This window comes from Cyprinus carpio, chromosome B10, assembly GCF_018340385.1.
Source record: "Cyprinus carpio isolate SPL01 chromosome B10, ASM1834038v1, whole genome shotgun sequence".
NCBI classification, from domain to species: domain Eukaryota; kingdom Metazoa; phylum Chordata; class Actinopteri; order Cypriniformes; family Cyprinidae; genus Cyprinus; species Cyprinus carpio.
The window spans coordinates 17,248,417-17,273,910 of record NC_056606.1 but is presented as its reverse complement, the minus strand read 5'-3'; the positions used below and the strand labels follow the sequence as shown (position 1 = coordinate 17,273,910).

At 38.5% G+C, this 25,494-nt stretch overlaps 1 protein-coding gene across 3 annotated transcripts; it reads left to right on the top strand.

The window, feature by feature from the left end:
• Positions 1-805: 805 nt before the first annotated feature.
• On the top strand, positions 806-25,358 carry LOC109080341 (nipped-B-like protein B). 3 transcript variants are annotated; one of them, XM_042732951.1, is made up of 48 exons: positions 806-1,178; positions 4,924-5,057; positions 5,589-5,754; positions 5,870-6,000; positions 6,673-6,781; positions 6,941-7,080; positions 7,393-7,541; positions 7,677-7,758; positions 8,210-8,749; positions 8,994-9,839; positions 9,876-10,763; positions 10,929-11,051; positions 12,058-12,246; positions 12,359-12,430; positions 12,508-12,597; positions 12,703-12,803; positions 12,908-12,994; positions 13,079-13,310; positions 14,347-14,498; positions 14,785-14,865; positions 14,952-15,052; positions 15,129-15,258; positions 15,708-15,790; positions 16,299-16,431; positions 16,517-16,660; positions 16,741-16,827; positions 16,921-17,141; positions 17,234-17,336; positions 17,415-17,513; positions 17,597-17,743; positions 18,356-18,490; positions 18,726-18,824; positions 18,929-18,982; positions 19,291-19,399; positions 19,477-19,613; positions 19,706-19,846; positions 19,936-20,029; positions 20,123-20,277; positions 21,021-21,111; positions 21,205-21,378; positions 21,489-21,679; positions 21,761-21,868; positions 22,218-22,418; positions 22,576-22,722; positions 22,804-23,132; positions 23,239-23,413; positions 24,302-24,478; positions 24,570-25,358. In XM_042732951.1, exons 2-48 carry the CDS (start codon positions 4,994-4,996, stop codon positions 24,933-24,935), a joined length of 8,373 nt encoding a protein of 2,790 aa, XP_042588885.1. In that variant the 5' UTR covers positions 806-1,178; positions 4,924-4,993; the 3' UTR covers positions 24,936-25,358. The 3 variants fall into 3 exon arrangements, with proteins under 3 accessions (XP_042588885.1, XP_042588884.1, XP_042588883.1); XM_042732950.1 differs by having other exon boundaries at positions 5,870-5,970; positions 8,994-10,763; XM_042732949.1 differs by having other exon boundaries at positions 8,994-10,763.
• Positions 25,359-25,494: the final 136 nt, after the last annotated feature.

The following is a 25,494-nucleotide window of genomic DNA, read 5'->3' as shown; positions in this document are numbered from 1 at the left end:
TGGTATGCATGTAAACGTGCTCATTTACTGGCGTAAGAAGTGTGACAACTATCCCCCATTATTAACAAAACGGCCATTTTTAGTGTAGTACCGTGAGAGGGCGCAGTTGAGCTGGCATCCAGATGCGTATATGAACATAAAAACACTGGTTAAATATTATTGTCAAATATTCGTGTATTATCTACGTTCATAATAATAATAATAATAATAATAATAATAATAATAATAATAATAATAAACATTTTTATCTTATGTTAATTTTATTTGTAAATAATTTTTACATTGATTTTTGCATTTAAAGTTGTCTGTTATGTTTAAATATGCAAATGATGCATTATCTAATTAAAAAAACAATAATTTGCATATGTTTCCAGAACAGAAGTCTGAAATGTACTTAAACCCAGGTTCCTTTTTTAATTAAAAAAATAAATAAAAATAAAATAAAAATGTTTATATAAATCAGGAAAATGATATATGAACAAATTTATATGTTAAAAAAACTTCTGTATGTAAATGCTGCTGAAGTGATGTCTGGCTCAATGCATTAATTTTTTTATTTTAATCGAAATCTACAGACACTTTTATGTGTATTAAGCAAAACATCACAAAATCCCAAAACTGACCCAAAAGGTTTTTCTGTAGCGTCTTGCCTCAAATGAAAAAAAAGTGTATTTTCCTAATAAGCCTTAACGTTATTTATGCACATTTAATGAATACTAGAAAGCAAAAGCGTGAATGAGGAGAAAAGAAGAGAGGAGGGAGAAGAAAACAGAGTGGATGATGATAGAGGAGAGGACGGGAAGCGGCGGATGGAAGAAGGAGGGAAGGGGAGGAGAGCAGGCAGCGGAAGTCGGCGGGTCGCTGCTGGTTGGTTCGGCGCCGATGGAGGGAGTCATTCCTGCAGCAGTGCTTCCGGTCGGCATTTTGTTCTGCGAGAGAGAGTGAGAGTCTGTGTGGATTCTTTTATGAGCGCCCAGGAGCCCCTCGGCACCGAATCTTTTTCTGCCATCGTTCGGAGTAAAGTGCGAGCTTCCGCGGACGCCTACGAGAGGAATGACCGCCTCCAGTCCGTCTTCATGTTCGCAGTGAGAGGAAGCGGTGCGACCCGGATTATTGTTGTGAGAGGGACACAGCGAGCCCGAACCCTCCACCTTCACCTTTCAACAACAGAGCCTCAGGTAAAAGCGCCGGGCCCGTTTCGCTGGTTCCGAGCGGGGAACCACAGTAGCCCGTTCTCGGGGTGGGACTGCTTCGGACTTTCCAAAAGGTTATCAGTGTTGTACAGCCCTCGCTCCGCGTTAGCATACGCGTTAGCTCGGTGCGGGCCCGCAGGCGAATCCGCGGTTCGGAGGGTTCGCGAATGAAAGGCCAGAAAGGGCCGTTTAAACGGACTCAGCCGGTCCAGGGGGTTCATCTGGTGATGCAGGTGTGCAGCTGAACCTGTAGCCCGAAGATAAGAGTAATACAGGCCTGCAGCTCCGCAGACCAGAGTAAACAATACTGTCCTCTCAGAGTAAACCTCATTCACCTTCCATCAGAGTAAACAATGCTGTGCTTTTAGAGCAAAACCGTTTCCAGCATCTGTCAGTGTATACAAAATCATATCAGAACAATCCATATTAACCAGAAATCAAAATGAACAATACTCTCATATTCGAACAAAACTCAGTAACCATTAGAGTATAAACAATAGTCATTTTAAGCAGTTCTCATTAGCCGTTTGTGTGAATAAACAAAAACTCTCTTATTTAGCATTTAGCTCAGTAAACAATAACCATCTAGATTAGATAGTAAACCTGATTAACTATTCATCAGAATAAACAATACTCCCTTCTTAAAGCTGAACTTACTAGACATTAGAATGGTTTTATTAATGAGATCCACCATATCTAATTATAGCAAGCCTTTGAGAATCTGTCAAAATAAAGAGCAAACCATACACTCTTCTCTTGTATTCAATAATCGTGGCATCATAGTAATATCATACACAAATATTGTAAACATGAATAATGTTCATATGTGTTTCTAAAGAACAGAATAAAATTATCAGTCTTTTCTTTTATAAACAAAAACTTTCAATAGCTCATATCTAAACAGTTATTGTTATAGAAAAGAATTTTATTTTATATATTTTAAAACAAAATTTTGAGGCTTTATTGATTTTAAAAATGCAGTTTGAGTTTGAAAGAGTCCTTATGGCTGCTAAGATTGATTGAATGAATGAATGAAATGCTGCTAGGATTCAGTTCGATTGTTCGTTGACAAGATTCTGGCTTCATAACAGTAGATTCTGAGAAGGGATTACAGTTGAAATCGCTCGCATTTATGACAAAACTGTCAGATTTGTTGGTTTAAATTGCTGTGGTGTTTTATTGGAGCAGCTGGTGCTGCAGAAACATTGAGCTGTGGCTGTAATCTGGGAGTGAGATTTCACATAGGAGATCTATATTTATATAATTACCTTTAATAAATTAACAGACATGATGAAGCTTGTCCTAAGATGAACTTTAAATGACTTGCCAGTTCAACATAATTTGATGCTTTTGCTGTACATTTGTTCCTGTTGTCTTTCATTTTTACTTGGGTAAATGTTTGTGTAATAACAAGTAGCTGTATTCACAGTAGCACATTTCCTGGTTTTGTTTCTTTATTACACTTGTCTAGTCAGTCAATAAGGCACCACGTTGAGTCACCCGAACTAGACAGATAGATAGTGAACTAGAGAGAGAACTGGTCAGGATCTGTTTGGCTGGGAATATCAATCAAGTCTGAGCTATACTGGTTTATATGTGTAGTCTAAAAACTGTGTGGATGAAAGCTCTGTCTACTCATGCACATCTGTATTTGTGTTGCACAATGTATAGTCCTTTTTTTATTTGTCGTTGTGTAATTATGGCCTAAATATTACATTATCGTGTCCATCAATTAGAGATTACTGCCTGCCAGAGCCACCTGTAGAATTAGTGGATTATTCTGCAAATTCTAGAAGTGTGTATTCTCCAAATAATCAATCTTTAAATGTAAATAAAAATATTCATTAATTTTCTGTGCATAATAATAACAATAATAATAATAATTACAATTGCATATTGTATAATATTACTGTTAATAATAAATGTAATGTGCATAATATAAAAATAAGTTCTTAATTGATAGTTCTTATTAATATTGTTAATTGTAATCATAATCATTATTTTGTTGATAATAATAATAGAATGTTTGCAATGTATATGTTTAAAACATTGTTTCTTTTAATAAATGTAATATTAATAATAACAATAAAATAGCCCTGAATATTGTTTTTTTTAAACATTTAAAAAATAATCAGTAATGGTTTTCAAAAACAACAACAATAACAAAAAAACAATTATAATTTTGGTCAATTTCTGTTCTTGTTTACATAGGCCATTACCACAAAAAGAAAATGCAATTCATCTCAAGTAATGTTTTCTTTTCAGGTGTGTTTTCTGAATGTTTCCTCCATTCCACTGCTTCCAGTTGCTCTTGTAGGAGTAAAATACGGGGCATCCACAGGCAGCTGCTCGTCTTTTATGTTTTGGAATTGATGTTGGAGCCTCACTGAGCCTGGTTTGCTAGAGGAAACGATTGGCTCTTGAGCAGCTGAATGCAGCTGAAGCCAAACTCTAGGTTTTTCCAAATTTGTTGCAACCGTCTGGGGAAGACCCTCCTGTTTCAACAGGACCGTGTTCCCTGCAGCCTGTCCCACTGCCTGATGGGAAACCCTCCTAGAGTAGTGCAGTGTTTTAGAAGCATGGGGGAGGGGCAACTTCAAAATAAAGCCCATTTGATGAGCAGATGCGCGTGTAGTTTTGGCCTTGCTTGGTGCCTCTTTTGTTCTGTGCATAATGCATATGGTAAGTTTAAAATTAAGGTTTTGGTTTTTATGTATATGGCTCCATGGCTCAATTTTTTTTTTTGCTTTTATAGATAGTTACCTCTTTTGGTGTTTCTATGTTTTACATTCCAGATTTCCAGATGTCAGTGCTAGCAATCAGTGTCATGTTAATTAAAACACTGGGTTATTTTGAATCTAGTGGTGATGTTAACTTATAAGGAAAACCTCGTGTTTCTGCAAAGTTATCATCTCTATTATGGAGGCAAAACTAGTTGTGAAAAAAGGCTAGGGTTGGTGAGTTTTCTTAAATGTTTTAAAAGCTTAGTCTTATATGTACAAAGGCTGCATATATTTGGTCAATAATACAGTACAAACACTAATATTATTAAATACAATTACAGTTTAAAATGACATTTATATATTAATTTAATATATTTTAAAAAGTAATAATTAAGTCTTGGGATGGCAAAGCTGAATTTTCAGCATCATTACGCCAGTCTTCAGTGTCACATGATCCTTCAGAAATCATTCTTATATGCTGATTTGCTGCTCAAGAAACATTTTTGTTATTATCAATGTTGAAAAGATTTGTATAGTTTAGTCTTTTTTGTGGAAACCTTTTTTTCAGGATTTTTAGATGAATAGAAAGTTCAAAAGGACAGCATTTAAAATATAAGTATTTTGTAAGATTGGCACTTTTGATCAAATTAATGCATCCTCGTTGAATAAAAGTATAAAGGATTTTTTTGAATGGTAGTATACAAAATAAAAATCAAACTAAAGCACAACATTTTAGTCAACAATGCAAACACAAAAAAAAAACCTCTTTATGAAATATTAAACCTAAGTGACAAGATGAAGTAAATAAAAAGTAGTGTCATCAGAACTGTAATAACTTGATTTGTACTGTTCTTTGGTTTCCTAGCATCGTAGCACTTATATTCCTGAAAGTATTTTAAGTGCAATATGGTGCTAATGTTTCCATATGTCAGAAAAGAAAGTTCTCATAATACTGAACCTGATGATGATGATGATGATGTCATCATGTCCTCTTCTTCCTCTTGCAGCGAAAGATGTAAAGGTGGATCAGTGAGCAGCGACCTGTGCATCCACGCAAGCTCCCTGCCCTTCTTCAGCATGAATGGGGATATGCCTCATGTTCCCATCACCACTCTCGCTGGGATCGCAAGCCTCACTGACCGTGAGTTTGTATAACAAACCTCCCTTAACAAATTTTTTATACACATTGTATCTCTTCAACACATTTAGAAATGTAAAGTTAATAATTTAAAATTGATCATTATCAGATAATAGGAGTACCATTAAGAGTAATCTTCAGCTCATCATTTGACTTGAACAGTGGCCACCATAAGAGGGAGACCACCCTTATGCATGAAAGTGTCTTTTTGTCATACACAGATAAACACAGTTATCGAAAGTACTATTGATTTCTCTTTGGGTGTTAAAATTAGTTGGTGTACCTTCAAAATCGGTGTAAATATTCATCCAGACGATATATACTGATGAATGCCCTATTTTGATTGGCAATCGAAGATGTTGATTAAATATTTGTTCATACCTTTTAAATCAATAGGACTTGGACTTGATTTGTACAAGCAATAATTTTCTTTGTGACTTGATCGAAACAAGAAGTCCCAAAGAAATGAGTGAAATATATCATGCCTCCTGTTGTGATAAGGAATAACTCATTTTTTGTGTGTTTATTTCGCAGTGTTAAATCAGCTGCCTCTCCCTTCCCCTCTACCTGCCACCACCACTAAGAGCCTGCTATATAATGGGAGGATCGCTGAGGAGGTCAGCTGTCTGCTGTCCCGGCGGGATGACACTCTTGTGTCCCAGCTGGCCCACAGCCTCAACCAGGTGTCCACTGAGCACATGTGGGTATCTCACCTAGGCCTCCTTCCTTCAGTGCATCCTCACTAAATGTGGTTATTTTACATGATGTGTGAAATATCTGTGCGTCTCATTCAGTCTTTGTGGGTTTACATGCAGAGAGCTGAAGGACAACATGGGCAGTGATGACCCGGAAGGAGATGTGCCTCTACTGCTACAGACGGTGCTGTCCAGGAACCCCAATGTCTTCAGGGAGAAAAGTACGCCCACCCGATACGGGGTTCAGGGCGGTAAGGAGAAACTGCAGAAATAAAGCTGTTTAGTCTGGGCATGCTTTTATTCTGTGATCTCTGTTTAAGCTCCCTGAATTAGAAATCCCATTTTTTGTAGCCTCCAGACTGTAGTTAGTGTTAATTAGTGGTAACTTTAATTATAATTTATCATAAAGATGTATGAAATCTAAATGCTTTTAAAACTGCCATAATGTAATCTTTTTACATTTTGACTATTGGCTTGCACTACTGTTCAAAAGTTTGGGATCAGCAAGAATGTTTTTTTTCCTGAATAAAGTCTCTTATGCTCAAACATATAGTTAAAATGGTAATATTATGAAATAATATTTGATTGAATTTGAAGTCTTGTCAGTTTTTTAAGTCACTGTCAGTTTTTATCAATTTAATGCGTCCTTGCTGGAAAACTAATTAACTAATTAATTAAAATTTTACAAACCATAAACTTTTGGACAGTGGTGTATATTTGCAAATATTGTAAGTGTTCAATATTTTTTACATTTTGGTCTCAAATTGCACAATGTTATTTTATTGAGTTAAAACTTATCTATTTAGTTGGCGTTCTAGTCAGACAGCATGGCAAATATGAGCTAGAATTGCCATGTCATTTGCCACACAAAGTCAACATTTTAAATTATAATTTGTTGACACTCTTTATTTTTTGCTTTGAAGGTTTAATGCAACAGCCAATGATATCACCGTACAAGATGCCTCAGAATTCAATGCATGGAAGTCCGGCGTCAAACTACCAGCAAACCACTATAACTCCAAGCCCTCCTAGGTACTGTTCCAGTTTCCTTTTTATTTGGGTTAGATAGGTAAGTGGCAAACAGAATACCATTTGAACGGCATATAGTGTGATTAAAGTAATTAAAATATACTGAAAAACCTGGTTCCATTTCCAGTCTGTATACTGACCGGTTCTGCTCTTACTCGATAGCCGATATGTTCAACCTCAGCCGGGCTCTGGTACCAGGTACATGCCCCAGCAGAACAGCCCAGTGCCCAGCCCGTATGCACCACAGAGCCCCGCAAGCTACATGCAGTACAGCTACCCTCAGCACCAACAGATCCAGCAAGGTGAGTCCCTGCTCTCCTCTCTGAAGAGAACCTCAAGAGGATTGTCACCGTTTTCAGTATCTGTAGTCTTTAAACACCTCAAGGCTCAAGGAAAATTGGTTTTAATAAGGTTGGTTCTTAGTGAATCTTCTTTTATCCAGGTCCCTTGCTGAATGATATGACTGAAAACCATTCCTTGCTTTTAAAATCAAAAACTGAAACGTGTATTTAATTTTTTAATTCACATTCTTGTTCTTATTGTGAAAAAGTAGTCATTGCAGATTATTCCAAATAAAAATGTCAGTGAATAAGTTGTTTTTTTGTGTGTTGCAGTATCCGTATCCAGTCCGATAGTTCCTGTTGGCATGAGGAACATCCATGACAACAAGGTCTCCTGTCAAGTGTCGGGTAACTCCAACCATAATGCGAGGCATTGCTCCAACGATGAGTACATCAGCATCGTCCAGAGACTTGGAAATGATGTGAGTGCTTGCCAACAAAAGTTTTTTTTTAACCCTACATATATTTCTGCCTCCAGATTATTTTTCTTAATTTGATTGAGCCTAGATCTGTATTAACAACACATTTTTCAATCCATGTTGTCTGTGTTATCACAGGAGAGTGACCCCGCTATGAGAAATGCCTCTTTTCCTGTACGCTCCGTCTGTTCTCCTGCTGGAAGTGAAGGAACTCCGAAAGGTAGATTGAATCTCAACAGCTCTGAACGGTCGGGCCAAGCTGTGGTATAAATGAACGCAATTGGCTATTTAAAAAAGGGGCGGGGCTGCTTGATATGTCCTGCCCTGTCTTCCTTTCATTTAAAATGACATCAACAAATAGAATAATGCTGCGTGTTTCAAAGCATTTCAGGGGACCTTTAACTGTGATTTCTGTATGGAGATAAAAGTTAGGACCATTATTTATACAGGGTGATTTATATATTATGACTTTATGTTGTTTGCTTTTGGCATCATATAAAGTGTTTGCACACATAGGGTCAAACTTAACATATGGATATAGAGGGTAACGTGGATGTGCAACAATGCAGAGATTAAACCAACCAAACTCTGACAAACTAGTTCATTCTGTTGCCATATTGCTGATTTACACAGACGTATAATTTTTTTTTCTGATATTGGTTATATTTCAGTTGGATCTCGGCCGCCCTTGATTCTTCAGTCTCCTCCACCCTACACCTCCCCAAGAGATGCTGCTCCTGACCTCCTGTTGGACTCTCCCGAACGGAAAAAGAAGCAGAAAAAGTTAATGAAAGATGAGGGGGGTAAAGGTGCCATGTACGACATTGTCAGCTCACCCACTAAAGACTCCACAAAGCTAACAATAAAGTTGTCTCGAGTGAAGTCTTCTGAGACTGAGCAGTCAGCTGAGCCATTGTCGGCAGTAGAGCATGGCTCAGATGCTGAGAATGAACTATCGTGCAATAGATTACCATACCACCGTAACCCCCAGGAACGGCTCTCCGCAGGACAGTGTCTTTCGGGTGAGCAGTTGGCCTACCAGCAGGTTCCTGTACTACAGAACACTGGGGCACTTGCAGCCAAGCAACCCGGGGTAGTTAGTGGAACCCCCTACGATGAGGCAGAGCTGGATGCTCTTGCTGAGATCGAAAGGATTGAGAGGGAATCCGCTATAGAACGAGAACGCTGCTCTAAGGAAGTTCAAGATAAAGGTTGTGTTTATTTTGTAGTTGTCACTTGACATGCATGCTTTTAATCGATTTATCTAAATGCTTCAATCTGAATGACCATTTTTATTGCTGGTACTTGTGAAGGTTTAACACGCTAACTATGACTGTTAGCAATGTTCTGGCACCCACTCAGAACATTCAACCAACTGCATACTCCACTCATTTGTAGATGAAAATGTAAATATGTTGAATGCTGCTTCTTACTGGTATGATTCTTACCTTGCAGATAAACCTCTGAAGAAGAGAAAGCAGGATTCGTACCCTCAGGAACCAGGAGCTGTGGGCACCGTGGGCGCTTCTGGAACACCTGGCGTGGGTGGCGGATGCAATGCTGGAAACAAACTGGTACCTCAAGAGGCTTGTGCTGCTAGTAACGGAGCCAGTAGGCCAGCCTTGATGGTCAGTATAGACCTACAGCAGGCAGGCAGGGTGGAAGGGCCAGTGGACTCCTGTCCTGTCCCTGCAACAGAGGCCCAGCGCTGGCCAGAAGATGGTTCTGAATCCACCGGGGTCTTGCGACTCAAATCAAAGACAGATGGAGAGGTGCAGAGGACTCTAGATGGTCGTCCAGAAGTCATCAAGCAACGGGTGGAAACTACGCCACAAAAAACTGCTTCAGATGGACGACCAGAAACTCCCAAACACAAGCACGAGAACCGCCGGGAGACCTCCAACAAAGTCAGTTCGGAAAAGAAATCAGATCCCTCCAAGCACAGACATGACAGTAAACCTGACAAAGTGAGGCCTGAGGGAAAAGGTCATGAAACTCCCAGAAAACAGGAAGGACGGTCAGAGTCGACTCGAGAGAGCAAAGAGGAGAGGCAAAAAGATCTGGAAAATGAAGGCTCTAAAGTCCGACGACCAGATACATCTAAGTCCAGCCGGGTTGAACACAACAGGGACGTAGATCGGGACCAGGAATGGGAAAAAGAAGGGGAAAACGGGGACAAGGAGCGAGAGAAAGATCGAGACAAGGTGCGGGACAAGGAGCAGGAGAAAGATCGCGACAAGCTGCGGGACAAGGAGCAGGAGAAAGATCGGGACAAGCTGCGGGACAAGGAGCAGGAGAAAGATCGGGACAAGCTGGAAAGCAAGGAGCAGGAGAAAGATCGCGACAAGCTGCGGGACAAGGAGCAGGAGAAAGATCGGGACAAGCTGCGGGACAAGGAGCAGGAGAAAGATCGGGACAAGCTGCGGGAGAAAGATCGGGACAAGCTGCGGGAGAAAGATCGGGACAAGCTGCGGGAAAAAGATCGGGACAAGGTGCGAGAAAAAGATCGGGACAAAAAGCGAGAGAAAGATCGAGACAAGGAGCGTGTTAAAAATCGGGACAAGGAGCGGGTAAAAGATCGGGACAAGGAGCGGGAGAAAGATCGGGACAAGGAGCGGGTAAAAGATCGGGACAAGGAACGAGAAAAAGATCAGGACAAGGAACTGGAGAGGGTCCGGGACAAAGATCGGGACAAGGCTCAAGACCAAGAAAAGAAACGCCACACAGAATCAACAGAGGCGAGGGACAAGCGGTCTCCTGAGCAGCGCTCCCGTCCTGACAGTCCACGGGTAAAGCAGGAACCTCGTATTGGAGCAGAATCCCGAACAAAACCTGAACGGTCAGTCCACAAAACTCCCAACAACAAAGACGAGAAACGGAGTGGAGACAAGAACCGACTTGATGGACACAAGCCTCCGTCCTCGGACAATAAAACAGCAGAATTTCCGAACTACCTACTGGGGGGCAAATCGAGTGCTTTAAAAAACTTTGTCATTCCCAAGCTGAAACGGGACAAAGATGGTAATGTGATACAGGAAATGCGACGAGAGCTGTTTTCCGAGCCACTTGTGAAATTAGAAAAACTGGACCTGGTGGAGGACCTCAATAAAGGCACCAAACCTGTTGTTGTTCTGAAGAAACTTTCCATTGATGAGGTCCAGAAGTTGATCAGTAATTCACGCAGCAAGTCAAGCAAGAGCAGGCCATCTTATGGAAAATTTGGAGGTAAGTCCCCTGTTTTCACGACCAGTGAGTTTTTTTTTTTTTAGGTTAATTGTACACAGATTTGACAGACTGTCTGAATATGCATTTAAAGAGTTTGAGTAGCCCTCTCTGTAGGGGGCTTCAAGGATTCAGTGTTAACGGAACTTCCTCATTATGTGCTGACAGAGATGGATTCCCGTATGCCACTGTGTGAGAGGGTGAAAATGAATAAACGCAGACGCAGCTCCACTAATGAGAAGCCCAAGTATGCTGAAGTCAGCTCAGATGACGACAGTAGCTCTGTAGAACGTAAGTAAATGTACTGACTCTAATGTTGTTTTCACACTTAATGTGCCTGCTTGATCCGAATCAGGTTTTTACTATCAATCTTATTTCAAAAAATGAAATGGAAAGCAATGCTTTGGTTTAGTTGGTGTTACTAATAAACTATTGGCAATAATAATACTATTATACAAGTAAACTATTCCTACAGAATGCAGTTAGTTCACATCCATTTTGCATTCACATTAACTTCAAACCGTATTGTGGTTCACTTTTAGCCTTCCCATTTCTAATTGCTTTAAAGGGATAATTCATCCAAAAATGAAAATTCTGGTATTAATTGCTCACCCTCATGTCATTGCAAACACCTTCGTTCATCTTCAGGAATACAAATTACGATATTTTTGATTGATTCCGAGAGCTCTCTGACCCTCCCATAGACAGCAAGGATCCTAACACGATCAAGGCTCAGAAACGTAGCAAGAAAAATTTAAAAAAAAACCATTTGACATCAAAGAAAACAAATAAATTTATGAAGCTACGAGAATGAGTACAAAAATAACGACTTTATTCAACAATTCACATACGTGAACAACGTATCCAAGCACATAAGTTGCATACATTGTTTATGCATGTAATACTCTCCAAAATGTCGCTATAGGGTGACGTGGAGGAGACAAATTGTTGAATAAAGTCGTTATTTTTGTTTTCTTTGCGCACAAAATGTATTCTCATAACTTTGTAAAATTACGGTTGAAGCACTGATATCACGTATTATTTTAACAATGTCATTGCTACATTTCTGAGCCTTGATCATGTTAGGATACTTGCTGTCTATGGGAGGGTCAGAGAGCTCTAGGAATCCATCAAAAATATCTTAATTTATTTTCCGAAGATGAATGAAGGTCTTACAGGTTTGGAACAACATGAGGTGAGTAATTAATGACAGAATTTTCATTTTCATGTCTCCTCTGCTTAATTACTTGGAGTTGAGATAGATTTAAGTTGCTTTTCCGCTCTTCCTGGCTTTTAGTGCCCACAAAGCGTTCGAAAAAGAACAGAGACAAAACATGGGAATATGAAGAAAAGGACCGGAGGGGTTCTGGAGAACATCGACGAAGTGGAAGTCAATATGACAGCCGGAGAAGTTCAGGCAGTCGATACATAGAATGCAGTCCCGTGGACTCAAATGAAGATTCACCCCCTCCCAGCCTTAGTGATCGTAAGTGACCAGTTATACATGTTATCATTTGTTATGTTGGCAGTTTTGTTGCTCAAATGGTTTGAAGTGTGGAAATCGAATAATTGTGACCTTTGACATCCTTTAACAACAGTCGCCAGAAAGTTGAAGAAGAAGGAAAAGCAGAAAAAGAGGAAATCCTACGAGCCCAAACTGACTGTCGATGGTATGTTTTCGGTTTGTAATCAGCGTTGAGCAGTCTGAAATGCTGGGATCTTTAGTAATCCAACTTGTGCTCCACAGAAATGATGGACTCCTCCACATTCAAGAGATTTTCCACCAGTGTTGACAACATTCTTGAAAACCTTGAAGACGTGGACTTGACATTGTTAGGTAAATGTGCAGAAATTATTACGTTTGACCTGTTCAAATTATTTCAGATTCTGCTGTACTGGAATGCTTCTGCAAGTTTGACAGTAATTGATTTAATGAATGCAGATGATGACGAGATTCCTCAGGAGCTGCTCCTCGGAAAACACCAGCTGTCGGAGTTGAGCAGTGAATCAGCCAAAATAAAGGCTATGGGCATCATGCATAAGGTGGGTACAGCATCACCTCTGTCAACAGGAGAGATTAAGACCAGGCTCAAGAGACAAGACAAATCAATACCTGATCTTTTAATGCTAACTGCTTTTATCCTCAGATTCCTACTGATAAGATGGTGAAGGTCCAGAGTATTTTGGAAAAAAATATTCAGGATGGTGCGAAGCTCTCCACCCTCATGAATCATGTAAGAATCATTGTAGTTTCTATTGGCAGAATGGCTCTGCCGTTGACAATCGCTTACAGGTTTTCCCTGTCCTTGTGATTTCAGGGCAACGACAGGGACGACGAGGAGCGTTTGTGGCGTGACCTCATCATGGAACGTGTCACCAAATCTGCTGATGCTTGTCTGACGGCTCTTAACTTCATGACCTCAGCACGAATGCCGAAGGCTGTTTACATTGAGGATGTTATCGAGAGGGTCGTGCAGTACACCAAGTTCCATCTACAGAACACGCTTTACCCGCAGTACGACCCCGTCTACAGGGTGGACCCTCATGGCGGTCAGTTTTGGACATTTAAAACAGTGTCCTAACCTATAAGATCCTTTCCCTTCCATGCTAACTTGAGTTTTTATCCTTACCAGGTAGGGCCACAAAGTGTTATATGACAAGTTGTCTGTTGCTTGGTTTATATTTTTTTATCAAGATCATGAGATCTTATTGGTCCCTTATTATCAAATATATTCTGAGGGACTGTGATGTTATCATATTGCTTACATTCTGGATTGAAAAATTGCTTGATGCTGGAAACTTTATTATCCTTGTGAAAAATAAATATACTAACATGTATTTGAAATACATTTATTTCATGCTCGGTATACTACAAATACATTTGCATATTTATGTACTTAATTAAAATACCATACAACTGTACTTTTAGTATACTAAACTGGTATGCTTGAAGTCTGTTAAATTGGAACAACTAATTTTGTGCTAAATGCACTTTAATTGCGCGGAAGTAGTGCTGAAGTCCATCTAAAGATATACTGAAGTATATTTGATTTTGCTAAAGTGGATCTAGTGCAAGTATACTTCAGCTACACTTTAAATATCTTGCATTTTAAGACCAATATTATTGAAAGATTTTTTAAAGAACAGGTTTTGAACTATACTTAGGATGAAATAAATGTATTTTAAATGTATTACTTTTTTACTAGAGTAGTTAGGACAAGGTGGATGTGTGGTATATCTCATTCAAGGATGTGATTTTTTTTGATAGTTATACAAATTTATTTTTCCATTTAAAATGCATGTATTTCAATTTTAATGTTGTCCTATAATTTTTTTTTTTTTTTCGAAAATTATTATTTATTAATGTTTATTTTACAGTACAATAGTATTACTGTAAGTCATATATTTTTTATTTAATTTTTGTAATTTGAATAATACAAATATTTTTAATAATAGTAACATTGTTGTTGTTGTATAGTCACACTGAATGTGCAAAAACTGATTTTTAGAGATTTGGCCTTAGCTGATCACATGCCTGGTCATCACAACAATTGTCCAAATAATGCTTGTTCTTGCTCCGTTTCAGGTGTAACATTAAGCTCAAAAGCCAAGCGAGCAAAGTGTTCAACGCACAAGCAGAAAGTTACTGTCATGCTCTACAACAAAGTTTGTGACATTATCAGTAACCTATCTGAACTCTTGGAGATTCAGCTGTTGACTGACACGACCATCCTTCAGGTGAGAGTCTGACACCTGGCTGCTGCTGCATCTGAATACAATTCTCTTGTTCTTTGCTTCAGTCAGCCCTCGCAGTTATGAAAAGGAAAGTTGTTTTACAGGTGGAGCAAGTGATTACATTTTGGCAAAATATTACCAAGACACATTTTGTGCACCAATGAATCAAGCAGAATAAAACCGGAAACCTGAATTTTGAATGTAAATGTAGTCGGTTTTCATTTCATGTTTTATTTCCATTGGTAAAATAAATAAATCCGCACTTGTGTATATCTCTCTTTCTCTACAGATCTCGTCTCTAGGTATCACTCCATTCTTTGTTGAGAATGTGAGTGAGCTGCAGCTTTGTGGCATTAAACTAGTGACGGCTGTAAGTATCAGTGCAGTTCAGCTTTCTTTACGCTATGCTTTGCTGTGCTAACTGCATCTAACTTTGTTGTGTTATGCGATTTCCAGGTGTTTTCTAGATACGAGAAGCACAGGCAGCTGATCCTGGAGGAGATCTTCACCTCTCTTGCCAGACTGCCAACCAGCAAGAGAAACTTGAGAAATTTCAGGTAAATGCCGCAGTCTGGTCTACCAGCTGTTAAGGGCACAATTTGAGCCTGTGTTTTGACTGTAATCTGTGTGCAGACTGAACAGCAGTGATGTGGATGGGGAGCCCATGTACATTCAGATGGTGACGGCGCTGGTTCTGCAGCTCATTCAGTGTGTGGTCCATCTACCTTCTGATAAGGACTCTGATGATGATAATGACAGAAAGGTAAGAGTTAAGTTATATTTATAGATGTGTTGGAACAGAGGATTTTCCTTGCTCTTGTGATCAACTACGTAGACATACCCTGATGTTCACTGAAGCAGCATTTCTGAAAAGAAAAAAAAGAAGAAAACAAACTGTTTAAAAGTTTGGGGTCTGTAAGATTTTTATAAAATGAAACTCTTCCTTGTGATGCAAAAGCTGAATTTTAAGCATCATTGCTCCAGTCTTCAGTGAGTGTCACATGATCCTTCAGAAATCATGAGCAAGAAAACCCAGTTTAAGGACATTTTTGGCCTATTTTAGTTCTTGTTTAGCTGATAGCTACATTCTGAAATGACTGCAGTGTCACATTACGATATGTGATTGCAAGTCTCTTCTGTAAAAAATTGCTTTCCAAGAATGTTTGATTTTTTTTAAAGCTTATTTTACAAAGTTCTTACATTTTTTTACAGGTTGATAAGGATGTATTAATCACAAACTCGTATGAGACTGCAATGAGGACAGCGCAAAACTTCCTCTCCGTTTTCCTCAAAAAGTAAGAAATGCCCCTGACATCATTCCAACCAACGCACTTCAACCCATTTATATTGAGGAAAAATGAACTTTGAAATCATTTATATTTTATGTTCTTCTGGGATCAGTAATGCATGTCGTTTTATCTACATACTGTATTTAAGCTATTACACTGTCTCAGGAAATACCTGTTTTACTCTCATCTGATGCTTTTCAAAAGGGCTTAACCATGCCATCTCAGGACAATCTCTAAATTATTGTTGTAGTCTTACTTAGGTTACCTATTATTTGTACTATGTCTCTAAATGATTGAATTTATTTATGTAATTTACTTGTAAATCATTCTGAGGGAGGGGCATTTGTTAGACAGAGACAATACTGAATAATATTACTGCAAACGGTTGAGCAGCAGATGTATATATGTGTCTGGATATCTGCTACATTTAATTTTTTTCAAGAAGAATCTTGTAATTCTTAGAAATGAAGGTGCACTGTTAAGTTTATTTATTAAATTTTTGTTTAAATTTCAGGTGTGGTAGTAAGCAAGGTGAGGATGACTACAGGCCACTGTTTGAGAACTTTGTTAAGGATCTACTGTCAACAGTGAATAAACCTGATTGGCCGGCTGCAGAGCTGCTGCTGAGCCTTCTGGGAAGGCTGCTGGTGAGTTTCAGATTGATATTTCACAGTTAGAACGTGCACTGTTACATTACTTAAACTCACACAATGGTCTGGTTTCTCGTGGTAGGTTCATCAATTCAGTAATAAGCAGACAGAGATGGCTTTGAGAGTGGCCTCTTTGGATTATCTGGGAACAGTGGCTGCGCGTCTTCGCAAAGATGCTGTCACCAGCAAAATGGACCAGCGTTCAATCAACCGCATCCTCGGAGAGGTAAACAGCAGAGTCCGCCCCATCACAAGTATGAATCCCTCGTGGCCTGAAAGAAACTCATGCCAGTTTATGTTTTACAGAGCTCAGGTGGCGATGAGGTTCAGCAGCTGCAGAAGGCTCTGCTGGGTTACCTGAATGAGAATGTAGAGACTGACCCGTCACTATTGGTGAGAAAATTCAGACATATTATTGTAAGAAGAAAAAAAGCCCCAAGAATCTCTGGAGGTTTTAATGTTGTCCTGATATCTTCATTTCCAAAATTTGCGCGGAAGTTCTACATTGCGCAGTGGTTCAGGGACTCTAGCACTGAGACAGAGAAAGCCATGAAATCGCAGAGTCAGAGGGATGACGACTCGTCCGATGGGCAGCACCATGCAAGGGACGTCGAGACAACTAGTGAGATCTTGCAGAAAGCCGAAGCACGCAAGAAGTTCCTCCGGTCTGTTATCAAGACCTCGGCATCCAAATTCAGCTCACTGAGGTACAAACAGCAGAAATTTGTAACTTTATTAAAGGGATAGTTCACCCAAAAAAATACAAATGCGATATGCCTTAAAAATATTTTTCTCACAGAGTAAACTCGGATACTGTCGACTATGAGGACTCGTGTCTTATTGTGCGATATCTGGCCTCCATGAGGCCGTTTGCACAGAGCTTTGACATTTACCTCACACAGGTTAGAGGTCATTTCATCTCTCAGCATATTTCTTTGTATTTGCGTATCAGTAATGCATCTCCCCATTTGTATCTGTAGATTTTGAGAGTCCTCGGTGAAAGTGCCATCGCGGTGAGAACTAAAGCGATGAAATGTCTTTCTGAAGTGGTTGCAGTGGATCCGAGCATTCTGGCACGGGTGAGTGCAGTTCCCAAAAAACCTAAGCGTTTTAATGTTCTCATTTGCATATTTTGAATTCTCATTTGTTTTTTCTGGTTTAGTCGGACATGCAGCGGGGAGTTCATGGCCGACTGATGGACAATTCCACCAGTGTTAGAGAAGCTGCGGTAGAGCTACTGGGGCGCTTCGTACTGAGTCGACCACAGCTAACTGAACAGTATTATGACATGCTGATCGAGCGCATCCTGGTTTGTGCTTTTTTTTCTATACATACTTGTCTGTATTGTAGATATATTTTTTGCATTATGACTGCAAAAAAATTTATTTGTCCCTATTTCTTACCAGATTTTCTTAATAGTCAGCAGTTTCTTTGTTCTCATGTATTAAAATAATTTAATGAATCAATTTCTTTTTTTTCTTTTTCCTGTTATACAGCAAAAAAAAAAAAAAAAAAAAAAGAATATTCACCAAGATTAATTTTACTATTAAACAAAAACAATCGCTACAACAAGTTGTTACCATTTATGCTGTCAATCTTGAAAATATTCTTTTTTTTTTTAAATTTTCCAAGTGTTTTGTGTTTCTCCCCTTTTTAAGAACAACCATATGCAAATCAATATTTCATGTCCACCCATTAAATGGTAAAACCCACGAAATAAGCCACTTCAGTTTGATACAAGACCCCTCTGCTTTAAGTTGATCACACCATTTGGGTTTATGTAGTGATAATAATTGGCCATCTATATGGTTGTAGCTATTATTGTAAGTTTAACACGTGTTTTTATTTCCAGTTAGCAGTGAAAACTGATTGCTTTGAATGCATCATGTAGGCTGATTTGAGCTGGCAAATGTTTCTGCAGGACACAGGCATCAGTGTGAGGAAGAGAGTTATTAAAATCCTGCGGGACATCTGTCTGGAGCAGCCCACCTTCAACAAGATCACAGAGATGTGTGTAAAGATGATCAGGAGGGTCAATGACGAAGAAGGCATCAAGGTTAGTTGTGTTTTTCTCTTTTCAAATCTGTAATCCGTGTACTTCACATTTGCATACATGTTTGGTTTTGTACATGTTTTCTTTGGAAATTACTAATTAAAATAATAATTTTTTTTTAAGTTGATTTACTTTATAAACTAGTAGTCAAATTAAAAAAAAAATCTTATTTAGGGGACTAAAAAATGTTTATTGTGTGGTTGTTATAACCAGTTTAATTTTGCTATTTCTTATTCAGAAATTGGTAAATGAGACATTTCAGAAGCTCTGGTTCACCCCAACACCTAATCATGATAAAGAGGCCATGACTCGCAAGATTCTCAACATCACAGACGTGGTAAGGATCTGCAGAGTGGGCTAAAATCTGACCCTCAGGTCATGTACTTTAATAAACGTTTAATGTCACGTTATGCCCCTCTGACGTGAATCATTGTCTCTCAGGTCGCTGCATGTAGGGATTCCGGTTACGACTGGTTCGAACAGCTCCTTCAGAATGTAAGTTGTCCATCTATGGTTCAAGGACAATTTGGATTTGCTTTTCCAATGCTTAGTAGTGCATTTAGATCTGGGATAGTACCTTGAAAGGTTGTAAGTTAGAAACCCAAAAGGGGTGATAGAAGAGCAAAATACTCATTCAAATCCATTCTGTTGCTCTTTTCCAAAGTAGGAAGTTGTAAATTCTGACTTTCTGGTTTGAAATGAACATAGCATTAGCCCCAGAGGAAGTGTGAACTGGAATAAATGTACTTTTACAGGTAAAAAAAAAAGTAACCTAACCGTTGATGTAATCTGTCTTGTCACAGCTGCTTAAGTCAGAAGAGGATGCCTCGTACAAACCTGCCAGGAAGGCTTGTGCTCAGCTGGTGGACAGTCTCGTGGATCATATTCTGAAATATGAGGAGTCTCTCTCTGGTATGAGGTGTATTAAATTATGAAGCAAAGGATTTACCTTGATTGAACTTTTGGCGAGTTATTTTTTTGTTTTGCAGACTGTGAGAATAAGGGGTTGACATCCAGTCGCCTAGTGGCATGCATCACCACGCTGTACCTGTTTAGCAAGATCCGACCCCAGCTGATGGTGAAACATGCCATGACTATGCAGCCATACCTGACCACAAAGTGTAATGTGAGTACGCGGTCTGGGAATGTATTGCAATAAATGGTGTTGTGCTGCCATCTAGAGGCCAGAGAGTGAAGGTGCTTCTTATGTCCCTACAGACTCAGAGTGATTTTATGGTGATCTGTAATGTGGCTAAAATCCTGGAGCTCGTTGTTCCTTTGATGGACCATCCGAGTGAAAACTTCCTCACCACCATCGAAGAAGACCTGATGAAACTCATCATCAAATATGGCATGACGGTCAGTTAGAGAGCGAGTATCAGCAGCTCTGGTGTCTAGAGGTTTGTGTGTCAGCAGCTTCATGGTGCCATCTGCCTTGTTTCCTGCAGGTTGTGCAGCACTGCGTGAGTTGTCTTGGTGCGGTCGTCAATAAGGTCACCCATAACTACAAGTTTGTGTGGTCTTGTTTCAACCGATACTATGGTGAGTAAATTTCAACGCCTGTCAGGAGTCCTTTGCTCTTCTATGATCCTGAGAGTGTTAATCACTCTTAAATTCTTCTTCTTTCATGTGAAGGAGCACTAAACAAGCTGAAGTTGCAGCATCAGGAAGACCCGAACAGTACTGTACTGGCCTCAAATAAACCCGCTCTACTGCGTTCACTCTTCACTGTGGGTGCCCTGTGCCGACACTTCGACTTTGACCTAGAGGAGTTCAAAGGCAGTAATAAGGTGAGATCCTGTTGATTTCTGGTTTTTTAAAGTCTCAAATCCAAGGAAAAATTTGTATGCATTTATAAACATAGACAAGTTTTAAGTACAGCAATTTATTATAGACTATAATGAACTGTAATAGATTGGTCACATTTTATTTATTTATTATATTTAATTTTTTATTTAATTATTTTTATTTTATATTAAAGAACAGGTTTTATAAATTCCCACAATTAAAATGAATACATTTTGTTCACTAATTGTATTAATTTAAATATATATTATAATTACAATTATATTATTATTATTTTTTTTATATTTATGTATTATTAATCTTATATGACAAGAAATATTTTATGCATTAAAAAAAAAGAGTAGTCAAATTTATTCATTCAAATAATTTAATCATTTCATTTAAAAATATTTAAGTAATTAACTTGTTGCTATTAATATGAAAAAGCTTATTAAACATTTACATTTTGTTTATACATTATTGCTGCTTATAGTGATTTAAATTATTTTAAAATCTAATACAAATTATTGTTCTACAGCAATTAATATCTAATTAGAATTGACAGTAATGAGAATAATTTTCAAAATGAAACACGTTGACATATGAGAATGAGAATTTTGAGGAAAATGTGCTTAATTGACATTAAATGTCATTTAAGCATAATGTCACAATATGAAAATGTCTTTATGGCCCTATAATGTAAATCGTGATGTTTTTCTGTCTGGCTAATGGTCTTCTTCTCTTTCAGGTGGTCATAAAGGACAAAGTGCTGGAGCTGCTGTTGTGTTTCACTAAAAATGAGGATGAGGAGGTGCAGACCAAGGCCATCATTGGTCTAGGTAAATATTTGCTCTCCATAATCACTACATTTCTTGTTTTCACCTTTTCTCTTCACTCACTGTAAACAAGACCATGATCTCTTGGTTCTCCAGGCTTCCTGTTCATCCAGCACCCAGGGCTAATGTTTGCTTCAGATGTGAAAAACCTCTACAACTGCCTCCTGGCTGACAGGAAAACGTCATTGAATCTGAAGATCCAGGTGCTAAAGAACCTGCAGACATATTTGCAGGAGGAAGACTCGCGCATGCAGGAAGCCGACAGGGAGTGTGAGTGTCATTTATAAAGGATGTTCTTGTCTGTGTTCAACACATCTGTCTCTTAGCCAGCTAGCCAGTCAGCTATTTTTATTCTCATTCTTTGTCTTTGGTCTTTTCAGGGAAGAAGATGTCTAAGCAGGAGGACCTGAAGGAGATGGGTGACATCTCATCTGGCATGAGCAGTTCTATCATGCAGCTCTACCTCAAGCAGGTGCTGGAGAGCTTTTTCCACACGCAGTCCAGCGTAAGGCACTTTGCCCTCAGTGTAATCGTCCTGACGCTCAGCCAAGGTCTCATTCATCCCGTACAGGTACGTATCCACTGCACAAAATCTCCTAAAGCTGGTCTGAAAGAGCCTTTAGTTTAACTGGCTTCTTTCCTCTTCCATCAGTGCGTTCCGTATCTTATCGCAATGGGAACCGACTCGGAACCCACTATGAGGAATAAAGCTGATCAACAGCTGGTGGAGATTGATAAGAAATACACAGGATTCATTCACGTAAGTGGATTTGAACAACTAATGTGCATTTGTCATGTATGATGCTGCAAGAAATGTAAGGTGCATTAGGCTAAAACCATAAAAGTGTTACCTGAAATAAAAGTTAATAATTTTTTTGTTTTTATTGAACACACAAATTTTAATAATGCATTAGTAAATGCTGAGATTAACATTAATTAAGATTAATAAATGCTGTAGAAGAATTGTTAATTCTTAGTTCATGTTACCTAATGTAGTTAACTAATGAACCCTATTGTAAAGTGTTACCAGATTAATTCAAAATATTAATAAAAACTATAATATGTCAGTTACACTTAAATAACCCTGGCCATATATGCCATCCAAACAGATGAAGGCTGTGGCGGGGATGAAGATGTCCTATCAGGTGCAGCAAGCCATCGTGGATTCAAAGGACATAGTAATCAGGGGTTTCCGACAGGATGAGACAAGCGCGGCTCTTTGCTCTCACCTCTACACCATGGTGCGAGGAAACAGACAACACCGCAGGGCTTTCCTCATCTCGCTGCTCAACCTGTTTGATGACAACTCGGTCAGTGTTTTTTAATGTTTTGCATTATATGTCACTCTGTTGATTACTATCTTTTGTATTATCTTCTGTAGCTACAGTTTATGCTTTTTTATATCTATCAGGATTTTCAGTGGCCTGTGTTTCTTGTATAATGCCGTTTTGTTTTCTTCCCATGCAGAAGTCAGACGTGAACATGCTGCTGTATATTGCAGACAATCTCGCCTGCTTCCCATATCAGAGTCAGGAAGAGCCGCTGTTCATCATGCACCATGTAGACATCACACTATCAGTGTCCGGCAGCAACCTGCTGCAGTCCTTCAAAGAGGTGTGTTGCTTTTTTTATAATTTTTTTTTTTTTTAATAGAGCTGACATCGAGTTGTCTAACAATCTTGCCTTGTATTACAGTCTTTGCTAAAAGAGCCTAGACCACAGGAAAAGAAGAAAAAAAGAGGGAAAAAATATGGCTCTGAGGAAGAGGATGAGAGTAGCAGAGGAAGCAGCAGTGATAGTGATAGCAGCGATGATGTCATCCGTCGGCCCAAGAAACCCCGACGATCCGCTGCAGTGAACTCTGACTCAGATTCAGACCTCGACTTGGAGGACGTAGACAAGGTCATGCAGCGTCTACCTGACAACCCCGAGCCCTTATTGGATTTTGCCAATGCCTCTCAGGGCATCTTGCTGCTCCTGATGCTCAAGCAGCACCTTAAGAACCTCTACGGCTTCTCTGACAGGTGAGCTGTACCCACTGGACCAAACGCATTCTGGTCTGACATAACCGATGTAATGTGTTAATGGTCACTGGCTCCATAACAAATGCCTCTTTGTCTCTTCCTGCAGTAAAATTCAGAAGTACTCGCCTACGGAATCTGCAAAGGTTTATGATAAGGCTGTAAACAGGAAGGCCAATGTGCATTTTAACCCACGGCAGACACTGGACTACCTGACGAACAACCTGTCCAATGCAGATCTTACTTACGATGTCAAGAGGAGAGTCGTCAGACAGTATTTAGATGTAAACATTGATTTTCTTTTTTATATGTTTTGATTCATAATAATGTGCTGTTTAGAAATGCTAAATGAGTTATATATATATATATATATTATATATATATATATATATATATATATATATATATATATATAAAATACAAATTAAAAAAATAAAAATAAAAAACATGTTTTTTTTATCATCTCTGTTTAATTTTTAATATATTTATTTAATTGAAAATTGCTTAAAGCTGTAATTTATTTTTTTTCTTCATTTAAAAAAAAAAAAAAAAAAACGTTTTGTTGGGTTTTTTTTCCCAGGCAAAATAATCAGGACATGTTATTTTTTTTAAATAATTAATTCAAATTAATATCATTCCATTTTTTAAGTATTAATAATCATTAATGTTTTTTAATTAAAATACAAAGAAGAGTGATTTAATAATTTAATATATAAATAATATGAATATATGAATTAGCTGTTTTTTTATGCTTTATAACAATTAAAAAAAGAGGAAAAGCCAGTATTTATATTGTTAACTAAAACAGTCTATTAAAATAAATTTCGAATAATTAATACAAAGCTTGAATAAAATATATGTTTTTGAAATAAATACTTTTTTTTTTTTTTTAGGTTACAAACATTTAGCTAAATTGATTTTTTTTCTATTTAAAATGAAAGCTGGATATATAAAAATAAAAGGTACTTCGACATATTAATATAATGTTATATAAATAATATTAAAATAAAAATTAAAGACATTTTAACATAAGAAAAAAAAAAGACTTGAACATTTTTAGTATTGACACAAACAGCCCATTGAATTGTCTTGAATTGATTTATTAAAATGGACATTTTGAACTGATTCACAAAAACGAATCAAACTGACTCTCTAAATGTTTTATTCCACAGTTTAAGGTACTGATGGAGCACTTGGACCCAGATGAGGAAGATGAGGAAGGGGACGCTTCAGCCAGTATCCACGCCAGAAATAAAGCCATCACTGCTCTACTAGGAGGCTCCAGCCCCAAGAATAATGCTGCTGACTCGTACGACGACGACAGTGATGTGGAAGAAAAGGCTCCTGGGGTAAGAAAGCCGATTTGATTTTTTTAAAATTCGACTCTCAATGTCTAACGCTACTGTCACTTTAAAACACCATGTTTTTGTTCCCTTCTAGTCGTCACGGAAATCCAGAAGAGGCGGAGATTCCGCAGAGGCATCAGGTCACATGAACGAAATGGTAGAAGCCATGGACGTCATCGCTATCTGCTGCCCCAAGTACAAGGACCGGCCGCAGATAGCGCGCGTTATTCAGAAGACAAGCACAGGCTACAGCATTCGCTGGATGGCCGGCTCGTACTCCGGCACCTGGGCAGAGGCCAAGAAACGCGACGGACGTAAACTGGTGCCTTGGGTGGACACTATAAAGGAGTCTGACATTATTTACAAGAAAATTGCCTTGACAAGCGCACACAAACTGACCAACAAAGTAGTGCAGACTTTACGTTCACTGTACGCAGCCAAGGAAGGAACTTCCAGCTAATTAAATCTGTAATAACTCTGGAACTATTACACCCAACAGACTCTCAGCAGCCAAACTTCATCAGGATTTAACGTTTTGTAAACTTAAGTCGGCGAGAAAAGAGTACTACAGACTCACAGGTTTTAAGATCCAAGGCAGGAACTGGTCGAATTAAAGAACGACGATTTTAAAAGTGTAGATGTGATTCCTGTACATCTTTTAAGTTAAACGGAAAAGAAAGAAACGGAGCTCCTTCGCTGTTGTGCAGCAACTTGGTTGTTTGAATTTTTTCCCCCTCCACTGTATCATAGTTTAACACAAAACAGAAACAAAAAATGTTTATATCTCTGACGAAAAAAAAAAATCTGTTTAAAGAAATAAACCTAAAGTGAATGTTGGAAATTAGTCTGTTGATGTTCTTAATAAAGTGACCTTGGAGTTTAACCTAGCACCGGATGGATTTCTTTAGCTTAGCTCAGTTTCCAGGGAAATAAACTTTTAAACATCTTCTCTGCTTTATGTTCTACTTCTTTTGTGCTGTAAAATGGAGTCTCCTGGACATAATTTATTCAGTTGAAAG

Bases quoted from the DNA above. Each gene is read 5' to 3' on its own strand.
- LOC109080341 (XM_042732949.1), top strand. From the start codon at position 4,994: ATGAATGGGGATATGCCTCATGTTCCCATCACCACTCTCGCTGGGATC. The intron at 15,259-15,707 runs GTAAGAGTTAAG...ATTTTTTTACAG, and splicing joins ATGATGATAATGACAGAAAG to GTTGATAAGGATGTATTAAT. The intron at 20,030-20,122 runs GTGAGTAAATTT...TTTCATGTGAAG, and splicing joins TTGTTTCAACCGATACTATG to GAGCACTAAACAAGCTGAAG.